This window comes from Girardinichthys multiradiatus, chromosome 10, assembly GCF_021462225.1.
Source record: "Girardinichthys multiradiatus isolate DD_20200921_A chromosome 10, DD_fGirMul_XY1, whole genome shotgun sequence".
Lineage (NCBI taxonomy): Eukaryota > Metazoa > Chordata > Actinopteri > Cyprinodontiformes > Goodeidae > Girardinichthys > Girardinichthys multiradiatus.
Genome location: NC_061803.1, coordinates 22302777 through 22322704, shown reverse-complemented (window position 1 = coordinate 22322704; position 19928 = coordinate 22302777). Strand labels below are relative to the sequence as shown.

General features: G+C 42.0%; 1 protein-coding gene and 1 long non-coding RNA gene across 6 annotated transcripts in view; one reads left to right on the top strand and one right to left on the bottom strand.

The window, feature by feature from the left end:
- The window catches only part of LOC124875096 (PH and SEC7 domain-containing protein 1-like), a 152880-nt gene that overhangs the window by 30070 nt on the left and 102882 nt on the right, over positions 1-19928 (top strand). For 4 of the 5 annotated variants that reach the window (XM_047376930.1, XM_047376928.1, XM_047376929.1 and 1 more), the window contains exons 2-5: positions 50-2296; positions 5982-6099; positions 11307-11853; positions 13537-14004. In XM_047376930.1, the coding sequence (XP_047232886.1) occupies positions 305-2296; positions 5982-6099; positions 11307-11853; positions 13537-14004 (3125 nt within the window). In that variant the 5' untranslated portion in view covers positions 50-304. Of the gene's footprint in view, positions 1-49; positions 2297-4614; positions 4708-5981; positions 6100-11306; positions 11854-13536; positions 14005-19928 lie in introns of those variants that run through there. The other variant, XM_047376932.1, reaches the window with a different exon arrangement.
- On the bottom strand, positions 12190-15643 carry LOC124875097. The gene is made up of 3 exons (XR_007039967.1): positions 15605-15643; positions 12433-12601; positions 12190-12358 (listed from the first exon to the last, which is right to left on the bottom strand). It is a non-coding gene; the product is annotated as an uncharacterized LOC124875097 (long non-coding RNA).

Sequence of the window (19928 nt, the reverse complement as noted above, 5' to 3'; positions counted from 1 at the left end):
CTCTTTCGTCATCTGGGCATTGATGACGTCTCCTCTCTTTCATTTACAGGTATGAGGAATTGGGATCTATTGGAGGCATCCTCTGGGCATGTTTGTGCACTGGTCGTTAGGCCTGTGTGTCTCTGCTCTGCATGCCTACGTTCTGGGAGGCAGAAGAAAGACTGTCTAAAAATAAACTGACAACCACCCGCAGCAGAAAAACCTAAAGCCCAACAAGGGGAAAAAAGATCTCGCAGTCACCCTGTCTGACTATTTCTCCCAATCTCTGCATTTCTGTGTCCTCATTAAGTGCTGAGAGGAGGTCATGTCCCAGTCTGGAAAAGTTCTTCATCTGTATGTGGAAGTCAGGTCTGCCCCAACTCAGAACAGAGAGAGTGAAGAAGGGATTGCTCAGAAGATTCCAATTGAGGACAGTCCTGCGGAGCTCCGCTCGCAGCTATCGAGCCAGACGGCCACCGGAAGGACAGCCACAAGTTCCCAACAAGTTCAGGATCAAAATCACAGTCAGTCTCCATCTCAAAACGCTGTTAACTTTCAGCTTCAAACAGCCAGCCGCTCACCTTCAGTCACCAAGCAATGGGGTTCACCTCTCCACTCGTCCCCTTTCTCCAGAAGAGTCTTCACCCCTTACACTCCTCCTGATGGCCAGCGATCTGTGGTCAGCTTCAGTTATGTTGAAAAGTCCAACGTAACGATGGTGGACAGTTCACATAATTCCACGCAAGAGAGGCAAGCTACCAATGAGCGATCCACCCCATCCTGCGTTCAAAAACACCTCAGTGACCAAGTGTGGTTTGAAAGTCCTAATTCATCGTGCAGCTCAAGCCCCAAACCGAGTTTCCGATCACCGGAGGGTCACCAGCAGATGTTCTCCCCCGGCCTTCGACAGCTGCGTTTAGATCCGATTGACAGAGCAGCTAGACAGAGGGCTGTGGAAGACTTTGGTTCCCCCTTGTGGAAGATTAAACAGGCCCACACACTCGAGCATGCCTCTTCCTCATGTTACAACCAACAGCAATGCTGCCAGTCCACAGAGGTCACAGATCACAGCCAGACTTTTTGTGGGTTGCAGAACATCGCTAGATCAGGCCAGCTCTCCTCCAAGACCAGAAAGCCCTCACAGTCCAAATCATCTGCTGACCTTCATTGCCCTCTTCAGAGTTCAGTAGAGAATGGGACTATGGCACAAAGTCCAGCTATCAAAAGACACAAGAAAACTTCTCTGCAGGAACTAATCCTCCAACCAGGCAATAATGGAGCTGAATGTTTGAACCAGTTGAGCGGTGGCAAACCTTCATCTCCAGCTCACAGTCCTGAAGTCGCCCACAGGCTAGCAGAGGAGGCTTCTAAAGTATCTTCAATGTTCACAGAGGCCAGGAGGTCTTCGTTGCACAAACCTTCAGGAATGAGCAGCCCAAACTCTGGAGAGTCTTCTCCAGTTGCACAGCACTTGAAGATGAACATCCCTTTAAATGATCAAAACATGCCAGCAACTGAAAACACAGACTCTCACCAGCCGGAAAGCTTCAATACTTATCATGACACACAGCAGGAGGACCACTTTCAGGTAGCCCAGCATCAGAGCTCAGTTTTATCAGCACATCAGAGCTCCCCTGCCCTGCCCTCACGAGTCCTTCATCCTTCTTATCCTCCCACTGAGATCAGCTCTCCCATCAGAGACCCGAGGCTTTTCCAAACTGAACTCTGTCCCCCAGACAGCCCCACCCTGCATCGCTACCAGTCTCCTCAGTACACCGGAGACTCCTGGTCCCCAAGCCTGGACAGAAGAGGAGACCTGAGCTATTTTGAGAAAGGGGACTGCACAGAGCTCTCACGTAGGCTCTTTATCAATCAAAGCTTTGAAGAGGGACCAGTCAGCTGGACATCCAGGCAGCAGTGGAGGAACCAGTTAGAAAACTGTTCCAAGCCTGGGTTTAAGTCCAGCAGTCACCAACAAACCAGCCAACCGAGGCGACCACTCAGCCCCACAGCCCAGCGGAAACGGGCTGAGCAGAGAAGGAGAGAGATTCTTCTGCTGGGACCAGTGGCACTGGACTCTGAAGAGGAGGATGAGGGCAGTGATGAAGAAGGGAATGGCAAAGAGGCACAGGGATGCCATTCCAGGAGGGCAGGAGAATCTCCAGAGGTGGAGCAAAAAGGAGTCATGACCGGTTCTTCCTCTCGAAGCTCCAGTGGGGTGACGGGGAGCTTCGGGGACAGAGACTGTTTATCCCCTGAGTCCAGTCAGTCTAGTCACCAGAGCAATGAGACCGGTGCTGCAACTTCAGGAATACAGGTGAGCACTGGAGTTCTAGAGAATGGACAATTTCTAACACACTACAGAGCAAAAAAAAAGGAAACTGTTTCTTAAGTTTAATATATTTGTTTTTCCCAAACATTGGCAAGAATGAAACATGCTCTGCAGGACTTAAATGAAAAACTTCCATCAGTTTGTTTCCTTCAGGGCTTATCTGTTGCAAAAGCTACGAAACCTGCTACATCTAAATAAATTTTAAAAAGCACTGAAAGTATTATGAATTTAAGTGACTTATTAAAAAATTAAAACTTTCTACATTGAGCTAAAATATTTCAAGCATTTATTCCTGGTAATTTTAATAATTATAGCCTACAGCGCCATTAATGGGTAAAACTGCTGCATTGGCCCAGCAGTCATTGACTCCCCCCACAAGGAGGGTAAGCTACAAAAGGTAATTGATAAAGAAGCTGGCTGTTCATACTGTGCTATATCCAGGCATATTAATGGAAAGTTTAGTGGAAGCTTTCAGTAGGTTGACATTGGTGTATTGAAAACCTTTCTTATATTGCTCTTGTGTTGTGATTATGAATATGAATGTATTATTTAATATTAATACTTTAATAATTTATCAAATAATGTTTCGGTCTGTTAAGGGTTGTCCTGTGAATACCAGCCCAATAAGGCGGTGGTATTAGGACAAAATTGAAAGAGATGAGCCAAGATCTGGCATTATTGAACAGCAAAACTCTGCACACACATGGAATGAATTCACACAATTTCAAACATAAGTCAACTCAAAGTCAAACATATTTCAATCAACAAACTTTTACTATAAAACAATCCAACTAAACTACCAAGCAGAATGAAAGAATAAGGAAGACTAATGGGCTATGTACAATATAAACAAGTTGATCAAAGATGGTTGAAAACCCTGTCCGAAAGAGTGATGCAATATTACCACAAAATGCTATTTATGTTTGAGAACAAAGGATTATCTTGAAGAATCTGGAAATGACTTGCCACTTTTGGTCCGGACCAAACGAGCAGACCAAAGGACTTACCAGTGTATTCACACCAGGAAGGTCCTTTGGTCCGCTTGTTTGGTCCGGACCAAAAGCGAACTTTAATTTTTTTCATTTGGTCCGGTTCCTTTTCACAGTGTACTTTTTGCAAGTGAACTATTACTTGTAAACAAAGCCACGCGGGTGACGATCATTGTTCCCATTGGACAGAAATGATGGGGGCGGGACAGAGCACAGACCCGGAAATTTAGGAAAACATCTGTAGACGTGCTGCGTGCAGCTCCTCTGTTCTGCATAATTGTGTCGTTATTAAAGCTGCAATATTATTGTGAGAAGAGCAGCTCATTCAACACAAACTTTGAGACGGTCCATTTATAATGTTGGAACCCCGTTGGAGAATGCGTGCTGAACGTCGACGTTCTCTACGTGCCTGTCACAGAACAAGCCAGTAGCGTTGCTAAGCAACACACAGCTTATCAGGTATGATTACCTTACAACACACACCTTTGCTACCGGCTACGGTGGCTCTTTATGTCCAAAGAGACGTACGCTTTTTGTAGTTGGTTCGGATAGGGGACGGTTTGTGTTCAGACCATAAGCGGACCGAGACCACCTCAAAAAGTGGGTCTCGGTCCGGTTGTTTGGTCCGGACCAGGGTTCGCTTGAGTGTATTAACACCTGCACAAAAGGTCCGGACCAAGGGGGGAAACGAACTCTGGTCCATTTAAAGCGGACCAAAGGTGGCAGGTGTGAATACACCATAATTGGCATGCAAGATCAGATAAAACATTATTTTAATAAAATAATATTTTAAAGAATGCATTGCTGAATAAAACCAACCTTCTGGTGACGGTGTTTAATTAGCTGCCTTTATTTAGTACAATAACATAAAACAAAATATTATAAAGGGAATGTTAAGATAATATTAAAGGAAATATTATTTTGAATAAGAACCTAACTTTTCTGGATAAATGGGTTTTAATGGTATTTAATTAGCTGGCTTTGTCTAGTTCAATAATATTAAGGAAATATTATTGAGGAAATGAGCACCAACAACCTTTCTGGGTAAATGATCTTCAGCTGACTCATAAAGTGGGCGAGGATGTGTTCTTAGCCGTTAGCGATTGGAGCTAACAAAGGAAGCTTATAGTTGTTACCAGAATCAAACATGTACCTTTAAAATACCACTAATGAAAGGGTTGAAATGCAGAGGTCTAACTACGCGCCTGAAGTTACGCTTGTCTCATTACACCCTTTATATGAATGAATGCCGGATACTTGAACAGCAAAACATTACTTAACTTTGTTGCATGTGGTTGTAGTTACTTTTGGATCCAAGCTGAAGAGTCATGTCTGCTTGCCAGCAAGGAGACAAACGCACGCGTGCCTCTCCTGTCCGGTTCCCGCCTGGAATCCGCACGGAAAGAGGTCTGTTTGTCTTCAGCAGAACTTTACAGGGAAAGTAGCAGCTGGGTGCTGCACTTTATTAATTATCATATTAAAACAGGATTTTATACAGTTTGCTGATCCAGAACCTACAGATGTATGTTGTCACCGTGTCATGCAGGAAAGCAGGATGCCACCTATGGGAAGGGTTGTAATACATTAGCAAAACTATGACCAAGTCCATAATTCTGCAAAAATAATTATTAACAAGTATAAAACATTTGAGACTGCTGCCAATCCTTGGCCCAGCAAAATCACCCAAATATTAGTCAGTGCAATACTCAAGGAAAAAGCACAACTGCCCAAGAGTTCTATCTCAGATCGTACAGACCTCATTTAACACGTTAAATGCTACATTTCATGAGAGGACGGAGAAAACTGAGCAAGTATGGTTTGTTTAGAAACGTTGAAAGTTAAAAACCTCTGTTGTCTAAAAGGAACATGGCAGCATTAATTACATTTGCATTGCTTCGTTTGATTGAACCACAAACTTCTTGAGCAATGTAGTTTCAGCAGGTGAGACCAAAGTAGACAAAAGAGATGTCCATAATAGACAGCACCATGTGCTGAGAAAAACCGAGCATATCAGCAAACACACTTCATACTGTCAAACACAGGAGTGGGGGAGTGATGATATGGGCATGTATAGCGGTCTCAGGATATGGGCACCTTGCATTTCTTTAGTCAGTCATGAACTCATCTGAATATCAAAATATTTTAGAGAGTCCTCTTTCAGACAGCTGAAGCTTAGCCCAGTCTGGCTCATCAACAGAACAATGATCCTAAACAAAGCAGCAAATCTACAACAAGATGCTTCAAGTGTGCTGCGAGGGTTAAGTCAAAGTCCAGACCTCAACCTTTTTGAAATGTGATGGTGGGACTTTGAGAGAGCTGTATAAGAGCTATAAGAGCTGCATAAACACATGCTGGCAAATCTCACTAACCTTAATCAACATTGAAAAGAAGCATAGGGCTGGGACCCCTATTATTTTACAATGATTGTATTGAGAGTCATGGAAACTTCCTTTTTCTAACAACTTATTATGAAGTAATTAGAATTAAACTGCTGAGGTTAAAACTGACCCGAAGTCCGACATATTATGGGCTAAAAAGCTGTAACTCCCAACAATGTTAAAATTATTATTTAGTTTAGCGTGTTTCTTCTTTCTTTTTGCAGTAAAGAGCAGATTGTGGACAATCGTTTAATACCAACCTGAAAATTAACTTTTTAGCTTGTCTTTGTGTGTTATTCACAGACAGACAGTGGAAGTGCAGCTCCTGTTCCTTCACTGCACTGTCAGAAGATTGCACGAGCTAAATGGGACTTCTTATTCGGGACATCTGCAGATGAGACTGCTGGCAAAAGGAATAAAAGTAAACATTACACACTTTGAACAGGGGAAATCATGACAAACTTTACTTCCATTGTCTAGTTTTAGCTCCTCTGGCCAAATTAATGGCAATTTTAGTTTTTTGGAAAAATAAGTTGAAATACATGCCTGTAGTTTGTCCTGATTTTCCACATTTTTTCCACAATTTTGACTGTGGTTTACTGGAGTCTAAATGTTTTAGAGATAATTTTTTCAGTAATGTCAATTTTGTTTCTAAGGTGCTCCAAAACCTCTATACTATCACTTACACCTCATTACATTGTTGTTAATTTGATTTTATGTCCTGAAGCACTACTACAGTCAAGATTAAAAAAGAAGGTACACCCTCTTTCAATCCTAGGATTTTATGTATCAACACATAATAAAAATTATATGGTGTTTACCAGTATCTACAGTTATTTTTAATCTAACCTCAAGTGTACAGAACCACACACACAGGGTTTCTGCAAGGTCTTAAAAAGTCATGAAAAGTCTTAAATTTAATCATCTTAAAGTGATTTTTATGATAAATTCAAATAAATTCATTGAAAGGAAACATTAATAAAATATTTTAAAAAGTAAATCATGCACTTGAAATGAACAGTTGTTGAGATATATGAACATAAATTTCACTAAAAATGGACTTCCTAACTAGTCCTCTGCGCTCTTTTATGATGTCAAAGAGGAACCCCTGCCATAAACTGATTGCTGCTACAATGGCCAGCAACACAGACAGCAGCGAGGAGTCTGATGTTCCTTTAGGTACATTTCAGTCACTATCACAGAGAGACGAGCAAAGTCAGAAGAACAAAGTCAGCTGTCATCAAATGGCAGAGCACAAGTGCTGCGGCGTGCGGACGACCATCTAATTCGACCGTAGTCTATGCGTGCCGGATGCAGGCGCACGGCCAGAGGCAATATGCATGAATCATACCGCACCACCAGGAAACAGAACGAGCACAAAATCCGGATTTTCAAAAATAATTCACTAAAGACGGAATAGATCTCACTGTATCAATAAATACACTCATATACTAAGATATACATGTGTATATCTTAGCAATTGTTTAAATTAGATCAATTAGTTCAGTTACTGGGCTATATACTGTACATTATCTAAGGTATTCTAAACCAAACAATTAAACATTTGTTATGCCCCCAGATGGCATGGAAGAACGGGGTAACATAAAATTGGTGTCCAGATGGTAAGGTCAAGTTAAAAGGTTTATTTATGTGGTTTTGGAACATAAAGAGACAACATTACTAGTGTTGTTGGCAAATGAAATATAAATTTCAACCCAAGGAACAGTTCTTAGGACAGGGGCTGGACTAAACTAGACAAAAACCAAAATAAAGCCTCTCCTAAATTAAACCATCAGCCCCAAACTAAAATTTCAAGGTGAAGACACCATGTAAGCACAATCAAAACTAAGCTTACAAGGGCAAAACAAAACTTACTATAACAACCTCGTCACAAGTTACAAACTAGTACACAACTAGTTTGCAAGACTCTAAATTTATACAGCACAAGCAAACCAGAGGCACACTGGGGAAAGCAGTGTGCACAGTTCAAAGCTGCCCCACTGAATGAGTCTCTCTTCGCAGCAGACCGGACTGGACCAGACCTGAGCAAATGCAGTGTATGTAAAGTATACAGTATAAATATGGCACTCAGTAAAACAACTGGAGGTGAAGTGAGAAGCATGGAGCCGTAGCAGCAGATTAATTGATCATATTTTAATAATACCTTCAGATTATTATTATTATTAATAATATTTTTTTATATTTTTAAATATTAACAATAACTGCTGATATCTAAATGTACTTTTGTGACAAGGAAGTGTTCTTACCGGCTGAGCCTTGATCCGTTTAGCAACAGCAGCAACAACCTTTTTTTGGAGATCTTTACACATCAGATGCACTGAACAGCGTGGCTATAGATCCTGCTCTAACATTCTCCTTTGTAAGATATCCCGAACAATGACATAGTTTCTCTGGCAAATTCGTAGGTTTCTTGTTGGAAGCAATTTGCAGAGAAGTGTCAGAGTCTGGATTCTGTCTGTAGCTGCTACTAACTATTTTCAGCCACTAGGTGTCACCTGACACCGTTCTTGGAGTGTAACAGGTGCGGCGGATTGAGATGATCACTTGGGGAGGTATAAAGAGGATGGATTGCCAGTACATCGTCAAGACCGTTTCTTACGATTCCTCTCTGTTGCAGTTTCCAGGCCCGAGCAGCGGCTGTCGTTTCCCACTCCAGTCTGTTAATAAACTTCCTAAACGGTTCTCTGTTCTCTGGGTGCTTCTGTTTATGTGGGTCAGATCGGCATTTAACATTATGACAGAACACTTAGGCCAGCCGGACCCTGCCGAGGCACTCCAGAGAACAGTTTCCGAACACAGTTATCAGATCCACTCTCATGGCGCGACCCTCCGTAACCTCCTTGAGCAGCAGTGGCAGACAAACCAGCAGCTCGAGCAGATGACAGCACTGTTCCAGCAGACGCTTAGCCCCGGGCTTCAGGGGGCGCTGCTGAACCTCCTGCCACACGGCCCCTTCCGGCCTTTCGTGACATCACCTCACCTAGTCCCGAGAAATTTTCGGGTGAAGTCGGCAGTTGTCGGGGTTTTCTGTTACAGTGCACCTTAGTCTTTAACCGCTCTCCTCAATGATTTTCCCTATGATGATAACAAGATTTCTTATGTCCTTGGACTTTTAACAGGCAAGGCACTTCGTTGGTCAGAGGCAAGGTTTGCGAATTGTAACCAGTTCGGATGTTCTTACGAGGACTTTATTAAGGAGTTCAAATTAAATTTTGATCTTGACATGGATCCGTCCAGCATGGCACAGCGCCTCCGGGCATTAAGACAACGCAACCGCCCGCTGATGGATTTCACTGTTGAATTTCGCACCTTGGCCGTGGCTTCGGGTTGGAATGCTAGTGCTCTGAAATCTGCTTTTTTTCAGTGTCTAGATGAGGTCGTTAAAGATGAACTAGCCTTGTTAGATGAGCCTGCTGAGCTTGATGCTTACATAGCTCTGGCTACCCGGCTGGACATTCGGCTGAGGGAGTGTAGGCGGTGCCGCACAGAGCGAGTGGCGCCTAGGGCATTTTCATTCTCCTCATCGTCTGCTCCTTCCAGTCCTGTGTCTAGTCCGGTCGAGCCAGAGCCCATGCAGTTAGGCAGAGCGCATCTTTCGCCTGATGAATAAATCCTCTGATCTTCTTGTATCAGACAGATTTCCAGCTTTCAAGCTCTTCGGGGAATGGCCTTGTGGAGCAAAAGTTCGCCTGCGAGCTCTTGTCTCTCCAGATATGTGCCTCCGATGCATGTCCTGTGAGACAGGCGGGAAATGGCCACGAAACTCTGCATCTAAGCCGGTTTATGCTCCCAGTGACGTCAGAGCTGCAACGTCTGTTGAGCAGTGTGTGTCAAAATGTGCGACCAAAATGGATGGCCCCAACACAAGAATAAATTTTTTAAAATATCAACAAATTAAATCTATAATAAAAAATACATTTGGGCTCATAACGTTAGGTTACAAACACCTTCAAATATATCTGAGTTCCTTAATCTCAACCTGACAAATTATTGTCTAAAATACACATTACACTGTCTAAAATAGATTAATCAATGTTGCTTCCTATCATAAAATGGGAGGCAGATTTATCAGTCAACTTTGACAATAATGTCTGGTCTCAGATTTGTTAAGAACTTTTAAAATGACTAGTAACTGCTGGATATGTGAAGACTTATCAAAGTGTCTGAGATGTAATATTTCACCTTCTCCCTCAGTTTGCTTGTTGGGCAACTTAGATGATGTCACCATGGAGACACATTCAGTTCACATGGTTTGCACTGCCTTATGTATCGCTAAGAAAACTATCCTTATGAATTGGAAAAATAAAGATATTCTTAGTATTAACCAGTATAGAGACCCTTTGTTGGATTATACTAGTCTTGAGACAGTTTTTGCCTCCACATCAGATCAAGCTTCCAGTTTTGGTTCATTTGTAAATGGAAGTGTGCCTATTACACTTGCCTGGCGTTTGCATTTGGGTTGGCTTGCCGTTGGCCTGGGTTGGGTGTGGCTTATTGGCCGCCTCGATGTTGGTGTGAGGTGTGTTTTGTTGATCTGCTGACCTGGTTGTTGCTGCGGTCTAGCAGGAGCCTGGTGTCGGACTGCAGTCGCAGTAGGCTGGGTGGGGTGATGGAGGGTGTCTGGCAGGTGGTTTGTTAGCTGTCATATTCAGGAGAGGGGGGTGTCAGGGTGGCAGGCTGGGGGTGGCGCAGAGGGGTTGCAGCGTGTGTGGTGAGGGGGGTTGCACCCCTTTTTCTTGGATGTGTAGCCGCCAGCATTTGGATTGGTTGAGCGGTGACGGTGGAGCTGAGCTGGTTGGTAGTTCTCCCTGAGCTGACTTTGCAGTGGCATTGATTTGGTGGGTTTATGCGATTGCGGAGGCATAGTGGGGGCTGTCGGCCGTGGGTGTGCGCTGCCGGCCAAAGACTGCTTGATGGGTGAGGTAATCTTGTTTTGGTGTGGGGTCGGGGGGGTCCTGTGTGGGTATGGGACTCGGTGGTGTGTGCATTGTTGCGTCTCTAATAAAGTTTTTCGATATATTTTAAATGGTAAATGGACTGAACTTATATAGCGCTTTTCCAGTCATACAGACCGCTCAAAGCGCTTTACACTAGAGCCACATTCATCCAATCGCACTCATTAGGCGAAGCATTATAGCGATAGCTGTAATGCTTCACTTGTGTAAGTAAATCTGTTGGGCTTTTTCTTGGCACTCAGACATAAATTCTGAATGCTGCTCTGTGAGACAGGACACAATAAAAAAAAGGAGAACCAGATGTTGCTGCCTGTCAATCTGGAAAGGGTTAAAAAGGCCACTTCTAAACTATTTAAAACTCGTCATTCTCCAGCAAGATTATTAACACGTGCAAACATTTAAGAAGTGCACATTTTTGGGGAACTTTGACTGCATAATGCTCGGAGAAACTATAGAAAAATGTAGAAACTATCTAAGATTGTTAAAGCCTCAGGTAACCTGGCAAAGACATGAACATTGTTATCAAGTTATGATACATGCAACCCTAGAATTGACAATGTACTTTCTTTTACCCTTCACTGTATGTATAAAATGTTAATCTGAGCTACATTTCCTCATATTAATATTGTTACAAAATCTTGTTTCTTTCTAGATTTCTTGGAAGCCTTTACAGCTCCTCCCAGTGGTAATTCCAGTGAGTCTCCCACCCCAACTCCTCCATCCTCCCTGCCTCTGGTGTCCGCCAATCACGATGTTCAGCACGTGGAGGTAGAACTGGTGACTCCTCCCCCTGCTGACATTGGGATGTCACACAAAACCGGCATCATTCGCCGAACACTGAAGTATTCTGAAACTGACCTAGATGCCATCCCGCTCCGCTGCTACCGCGAGACGGACATTGATGAAGTCTTGCTGGTGGAGCAGGATGACACTGATTCAGCCTTCGGTAGCAACCGCAGTGTGCAGGGCACATCTGGGATGGGGAGCAGTCTTCTGAGGGGGCTGGCTTATGGGAGGACAGGTGGGGAGGAGGAAGAGGAGAGAGAAGGGGGAAGTGAGGATGAAGAAGCAAAGAATGATGAGGAGGAGGAAGAGGAAGAAATGGTGAGCTGGGCAAGTGTGAGAATGCAAGGCGATAGCAGAAAGCAGCGGTATGCAGTTGAAGAAGACCCAAAGGTGTTTGGACAACTTCTAATGAGGTGAACAAGTTGCCGTCAGACTGAACACATACCCATACACTCGCTGGCCACTTCATGAGGTACAACTTGCTAGCACTAAGTTGGACCTCCATTGCTTTCCGAACTGCCTTAATCCTATGTGACATAGATTCAACTAGGTGTTGGAAACATTTCTCAGATATTTTGGCCCATATCAACATGGTGATGTCATGCAGTTATTGGTTATTTCTCAGCAGCTCATCCATGATACTAAACACTGTAGAGGCTATTAGAGTACAGTAAACTCATTGTCATGCTTAAGAAAATAGTTTGAAATCATTTGAACTTTGATATGATGCATTACACTGCTGGGAATAAACATTAGAAGATACATGTCATGGTTTTGTTTAACTGCCTGACCCATATCCACAACACTCTCAGTAGACTGAAAAGATTTCAAAAGGTTTATTGAATACAATTACGAAAATGGTTAGTGAGATCTTGATCTTGACCGTGTACTTCTCTGGGGAATGGGACTGCAGCATCACTGAGGAAGAGAGGACATGTGAGCGGGAGCACAATAATTAGAGAATTAGGGAAAGGAGAATAACAGAGGCTTACTTGTAGCTGCAGATGATGACGCCAGGGGAATGAGCAGAATCCAGAGATTAGGTCCAGATGTGTGAGGTGGAGATGGAAGGCAGAGAAGCAGGAGAAGTCTGAGGATCTTGACCTGAGCGTTGGAGGCCGAACAGAACACAAATCCCCCGGATTCCTGACAATACGTGCACTGTGATTATAAAAGGATGGTCATAAAAGGTCAGTAACAATGCTAAGGCATTTAAATTATAGTCAGTTGGGTGGAGACCAAAGTGTGCCAAGAAAATATCCCCCACACCATAATACAACCACCACCAGTAGAAACCTTTAAATTCTGGCCCAACCATCTAAATGTTGCGGATGAAATCTAGAATAACCAGACCAGATGACATTTCTCTCATCTGTTATTGCAAAGTGTTGGTGAGCCTGTGATTTTCAGCCTCAGTTTCCTGTTCTTAGCTGATAGGAATGGGATCCAGTGTGACATTCTGCTGTAGCCTATCTGCTTCATAGTTCAACATAGAGTAAGAATTTAAGCTACTCTTACATTTCAGTCATCTCAAACCACTCTGCCAATTATCCTCTAACCTCTGATGTCAACAAGGCCTTGTTGAGCACACAATTGCCACTAACTGAAAGTTTCTCTTTATTGGACCATTCTCTTTAAACCTGATAAATAGTTATGGGTGATATGCTCTTTAGATTTGTGGTTTCTGAATTACTCAGGCCAGCATGTCCAACAATGCCATGTTCAAAGTTACCTAAATCCCCTATCTTGTCCATTCTGTTTGAACTTCAAAAAGTTGTGTTAACAAAGTCTACATACCTAAATGCAATAAACTGCTGCCATGCAACTGGCTAGTTGGCTATTTATGCTAACAAGCAAGTGAACAGGTGTGCCTAATAAAGTGGCCAGTGAGTGTATTAAAAAATAAAAATGAGCTTCAGAAGAGTTTTAATACTAAATTAATCTTGATTTGCATGTCTTTCATAACCTAATTTCCAGCTTGGGCACAAAACAGACATTTTTGCATTAATTATTAAGGATTCTGTCACTAAAAGTAGGTTTTCATCCTGCCAACTTCTGACTTGTTCCATTTACATAAAAACGATTTTCCTGTTTAGACCCATGGAAACCTTTTTTGACAACCACAACCCAACCCTGAAATCCCCCATCTTGGTCTGTGGTCCCCGCTGTGCCACTGAGGACACCTTCAGCAGCCACTTTGAGAGCATCATGGAGTCCCATCGAGCCAAAGGGACCTCCTACAACAGCCTGGACAGCGAGGATCTGCTGACCTCCAGCACCCAAACTGTTCTGAGCTTCGATCTGCCTACACTGACCCCCGCCATCCACGGGCTGGTGTGCCAGAGTGCCCGTCAGATTGTGCAGCTCAGCTTCGCCCCACTGGCACACCACGAGAGGCCCAGCCTCTCTGATTCTATCTTTACACTGATGGGGGACTCAGACGCCACTCGGGCTCCTTCCAGTGAGAGACTAAGCAGCGGCTCGGATGATGTGATTCCAAGAGGGCGAGAGTGTGCACAGCTGGGGAGCAGCTGGTACATCAACCCATCCATCTCTTTGTCCAGGTGGGTTCCAAAAACTGGTACTTTCCCCCTGGAAAAAAGTTCACCCATTACAGGCTTGTAGACCCCAACATGTTATGTTTTCATCAAAATACAGTAAACCAAACACTTAATCTATTCAGTCGGTCAATATTGTTATTTATTTCTTGTAGGACACTTCAGTTTACAGCCTCAAGTCTCACAGGCTAGTCGGAAACCAAAAAATAAGATCTAATTTTGATCACAGAACACATACTGCTAAGTTGTAATGCCGTTAAGAAGACTCAAAATTATTTCCAGTATCAGTGAGGTTTTTAAAAAACAAATTTAGAGGTTGTACAGAGCTTTTTTGAAGGAAACCATTTTCTACAATAGGTCGAGATATGTCTGTAGCTCATTCTGGTTGCAAGAGACGGAGAGAGAGCAATACTTTTAGCAGATAGAAATTAACACGAAGACTGTTGAAATTTCTCTCTTTTACCCTTTTTAGCTTTTAGTGTGTCTTGAGATTTAGAAATATCGGCAGCCTTTTTGAAATATTAGAATTATGATGAAAGTTTGTATTCTGTAGGGAATACAAAAAAAGACTGCTAGTTGTTTTTTTTTAATGCAAGCTGTGCTAACTGCTAATATAAGATGCTAAAAACATTTTAAAATTTGAACTTTATAATAATTTGGTCTTGTTTTAAAATAGTAGTAAAATCCTGTTTACAGTGGCAGCTTTCTATGACATAGCTGTAGAAAGTAACCTCTTCTCCTAATATAAATATTTTATTACCACCCACAGCAGGAGAGCTGCAAAAAACTGTTTGAATGCTGTTATGTACATCTTTGTATACTACGGTTCTTAAAGAGAATTGGTTAATATATGTATTGTCTCATTTTAAAAACGTGGAAATCAGCCACAAAACTCTAGAATTTCTATTTTGTACCTTCTGACTGTGGGACATACTAAGTCTTTTTATAAGTACTGTATTTATATTAACAGAACAGATACTCATTGATAGGAAAAGGTTTCTTTCGTATTCTATCTGAGTCACGATGACCAGTTAGTCACTGCGTCATACATGTAGACTGGTAAAAAAAAGTGTCCAAATTGCTGACTTTGGTCCATTTTGTACTAAAATAAAGTCTTAACTGGATGCAAATTTGATTGCAGTTGAATTAGGGCAGGAACTTTGATGCTTCCGGGGCTGCATGGTGGCCCAGTTGGTAGCAGCCTTGCAGCAAGAAAGTCCTGGGCTCGACTCCCGGTCGGGGGTCTTTCTGCATGGAGTTTCAGTCTCCCCATGCATGCGTGGGTCCTCACTGGGTACTCTGGTTAATTGGTCTCTTTAAATTGCCCTTAGGTATGAGTGTGTGCATGGTTGTTTGTCCTGTGTGTCTCTGTGTTGCCCTGTGATGGATTGGTGACCTGTCCAGGGTGTATGTGCATGTGTGGGTACTCCGGCTTCCTCCCACACTCCAAAGACATGCCTTTTTGTCATGATGTAGGGGGTTTGGTGTTTGGTTTCAGGTTTCTTATGTTATGGTTTGCCAGATACAGGACCCCAGAATGCAGACCAGAAGGCAGCATGACGATAAGTGTAAAAGATTTAATGACAAAAAACAAAAACTCACTCACAGCAGGAGGCAGGAACAAAACAACGGACGGGCAGGCGAGACAGGTATGGCATGATCCAAAAATAAGACTTGAGCATCAAAACTTGACATGAGCATGAAAGTGAAAAATGTTTCCGCAAAGACTAAACAGAACATGTGTGTATAAATGGAGCATGGTACAGGTGGAGCAACAAAACTGATTAACATGGTGCAGGTGAACCGAATAAACTTAATTGACAGAACAAAACGTGACTGGAGCAAAACAGAGACTCTTGAACACAAACTAGAAAAACATGAAGCAAAAGCATAACCAGATCCGAATACCAAACTTGACAAAATATGAACAAGACGACAAAACAAAAGCATGAGTCAAAACCTCAACTGTGAAAAACATAAGAAACCCGAAACCAAATACCAAACCCCCTACATCATGACACTGTTAGGTTAATAGGTCTCTCTAAATTAGAGAGGATTAAAGGACTTGTTTGTCCTGTGTGTCTCTGTGTTGCCCTGCGATGGACAGGCGACCTGTTCAGGATGTACCCTGGAGATAGGCACCAGCTTCCCTGTGACCAACTATGGAAGAAGCAGTAGAAAATGACTGACTGACTTTGATGCTTTCATTTAAAAAAATTATTTAACAAGTTGCACCTTTCTGCTCTCAGTTCCCTAATTTGTGGAACAACAGTAACAATACTGTAAGTGGAGATAAATAAAATAAAATAGATAAATAAATAAATTTCTACTAAATATTAAACTAAACGCGCAAAATTTATTGACATGAACAAAGTAGTCTAATTTTTGTAGAAAAGAAATCAGTAATGATCCAAAACATAAAAAGAGTCTCACATGATTGCCTCATTAAAAGACAGACATATAATTTCCCAAATTTTCTTATGTCAGTTTATGGGACATGAGTGGGCACTTGCTATTTGTAGCAACATTTAATTACAAAAAACTGAAAAGAAGCACAAACATGTTAATAAAAGAAAAATAGATTTTTTTTTGTCTGTGAAATTCTCACCATAAAAAATAAAAGCAAGTGTCCATCTGCATCAACAGCCTGTGCTTGCATCGCAGGCCATACTTTAAATATTCTTGGGGACTGAAGCACATGATTCAGAGGGCCCCCGGACTGCACTGTTGACACCCCTGCTCTGATTAATTGGATGAATTTCTTAATTGCGTCCCACCAGTCTATGACATTGACTATGGTACTAAATGTCAATGTGCTTCACTTAATATAATTTATGGTATTTGTCGTGATAGTGTGAGAACAGGAACTTCCTTTAGAGGACTATTTTTATTCAGACTGGTCAAACTCATTTTAGTTTTAGTTTACTAATATAGCACCAATTCAAAACGAATGTCATCCCCTGGCACTTTACCAAAAATCCAAACATCCAATATATACACAGAAATATACATACATTTTTTTTTCAAGGCATTGACTTTGCAACATTCACTCCTAATTTACATGTCATACATGTTCCCTCATGGCAATGAGTTTAAAACTTCTTTTTGTCATGTTGAGGGATAGAGAACTGTATTAAACCTTATAATGTAAAGATTTTGGTACAAAACCAGGAAACAACGCACTTAGTGTTGTTTATTTCTAAAAGGATATACTTTATGAAAAGATGATTATTTCTAAAGGCTCAGTAGGAAGAGTAGTGGTCTTGCAATCAGAAGGTTGTAGGTTCGATTCCAGCGTCCCCCTGCCGTATGTCGATGTACCCCTGGTCAAGGCACTTAACCTCAAGTTGCCTACCAATCTGTGTATCGGAGTATGAATGTGTGAGCGTTAGTGAGTGCGATTGGGTGAATGTGGCTCTAGTGTAAAGTGCTTTGAGCGGTCTGTTTGACTGGAAAAGCGCTATAGAAGTTCAGTCCATTTACCAAATGTGTTAATCTTATTTTTATGTAATGCTTAAAATTGAAACCATAAATAAAACATTAATATTAAATTATTGCCACTACATGCAAAGCCAAGTTTATGAACAAATCCAGGAGCTCTTCAACAGAGTCAGGACAAACTATGAGCCAGAGTGAGAGCTTGGTAATGCTCCTGTGGCTGAATGAGAGCAAATCCCTGCAGCCGGAATCCAAAATCTGCCTTAATGCCGGAAACTCGTAGAGTAGCAGTATTTAAAGCTGTATATTTGTGTTGATCACTCTGGAGAGTGATTGGCGCTAAGTTTTCAGGGCCATTAAAAAAGCCGCTTTAACAGGAAAAAGGCCTTTAAACTAAATTTAAGTCAATAATATTGTACAAATTGGTAAATTCAAAAGCTCTAAATTATAGTTAAGCCCCAAGTCATTCATACGCCTGGCCGATTTCCAACCAGAAACAGCCAAGAAGTTTGTTTCTGATTGAAACAATTCCAAAAGATAATAAAAAAAATGTAAAAGAAAAATCATTTTTGAAAAATCAATTTCTCTGTTTTTATTTACATTTAAACAAAATTGGAATCTCAAAAGACTTTATATCCTTTTCAGTAATCAATGTAAAAATCTTTCTAGGCTTTACAAATATCAAAGCCTTCTGGCAAAAACTTTCTTCACGACAACAGATGAGAGTAGTGCCTACAGTACTGGAGACAAAGCCTCAATTCTTCTGTCCATCTCCCGTTCCGTCCCACGATCACTTGTGAACAAGACACCAATATACTTAAACTCCTCCAGAGGCAAAGACTGACCTCCAACCCAGAGAGGGGCAGTCCACCTTTTTCAGGTCGAGGACCATGGCCTCAGACTTAGAGGAGCTTACTCTGATCCCAGATTCTTCACAATCAGCTGCAAACCGCTCCAGTGCATGCTGAAGGTCATGACCTGAAGAAGCCAACAGAACCACATCATCTGTTAAAAGCAAAGATGGGAGCCTGAGGTTCCCAAACCAGGCACTCCTCTCTTCATTACTGTGTCTTGGGATCCTGTCCACAAATGCCAGAAACAGGGTTGGTGACACGGGGCAGCCCTGACGGAGTCCAAGGTGCATACAAGGATCAGAAAGCCCTTAAAAGCCACCCAGATACCCATTACTCTCAATTTACTGGTCCATCTCATTCCAACCCTCACCTAAGGTCATGAAATATGGATCACGACAGAAAAAACCAGACCCTCGATACAAGCGGTTACAATTAGTTTTCTCCTTAGAGTGGCCAGACTTAGAAATACATTGAGGAGCTCCATCATCCACCAACAAGGGGGAGCTTGAATTATTCTGCACCGAAAGGAGGCAGTTGAAGTGGGACTATAACACCTTGGGACTCCCCAGAATAAACTGGAGAGTGTCGCTATGGGGAGGGATGTCTGGATTTCCCTCCTGGACCTCTTACCTCTGTGATCCAATCTTGCATAACTGGAAGATAATGGATGGATGGTTGAGCAGCACAGATATGCAGGAAACATGCTTCATTGAATCTCTCCATATGTGTCAACTCTGACATCACTTATCATTTCATGGTCCATCCGGACTATAGGTGACAGTAGAATGTTTTATTTTGTACTTTTCTAAATGCATCTAACTATCTCATGTAGCTATTATTATTATTATTAATAATAAATATTCTTCAAACAGAGAATGGAGAAAGGCAGCAGTAAATGTTGGGAAATATATGCAATTTTGAATTTCTAAAACAAATACCTGCACAAGTCTAATTCTGTAACTGAGTGCAGCTAAACAGAGTGTGTTCAACAACTGATTGAATAGTGACAGGGATGTAAACTAAAAATGTAATTCTGTTAGGTCATAAATGAGCTGTTTGGGTGATTTGTTGCCATCTAGAGTTGAGTTTGCAGATTGCAAACCTTTACCTTTCCTCCCACTAAGCATGCAGGAGAAACTAAAATCATATTGTTGTTAAAAACATGACAGGCCAGTTGTTTGTCTCCAGCAGCATCAGATACCCTAGTTTTGAAATCATTTTTGGAAAAAAATCAGTGCAGTGTCAGTTTGTGACATTGTAGGGAAAAAAAGGAACATTTATCCAGAAGTATCTTTTAGGTTATTATCTCAGAGATCAAGGTGTAAAATCTTGCATGAATATTCTTCTTACTCCTGCTAATGTGCTGTTGTCACTGACTCTAGAGCATCTGTGTGTGTCACTCTCCTTGAACAGAACAGTGTTGCAGTGGCTTAAAGTGAAGGTCACTTTAAAGCTGCATATGGTCCCACGCTGTTTAGCACACAGATTGTAGAGGAGTGTGTAAATCCATCTTGGACTATTTCCTTGTCAGTATGTGTTTTTTGTGCACATATTCTCGCAAGTAGTCATAGATAAGTGTGTTGGTGAAGTGTACGCTTTGTGTGCATGCATGAATGTGGGATGTTTGTGCATGAAGGC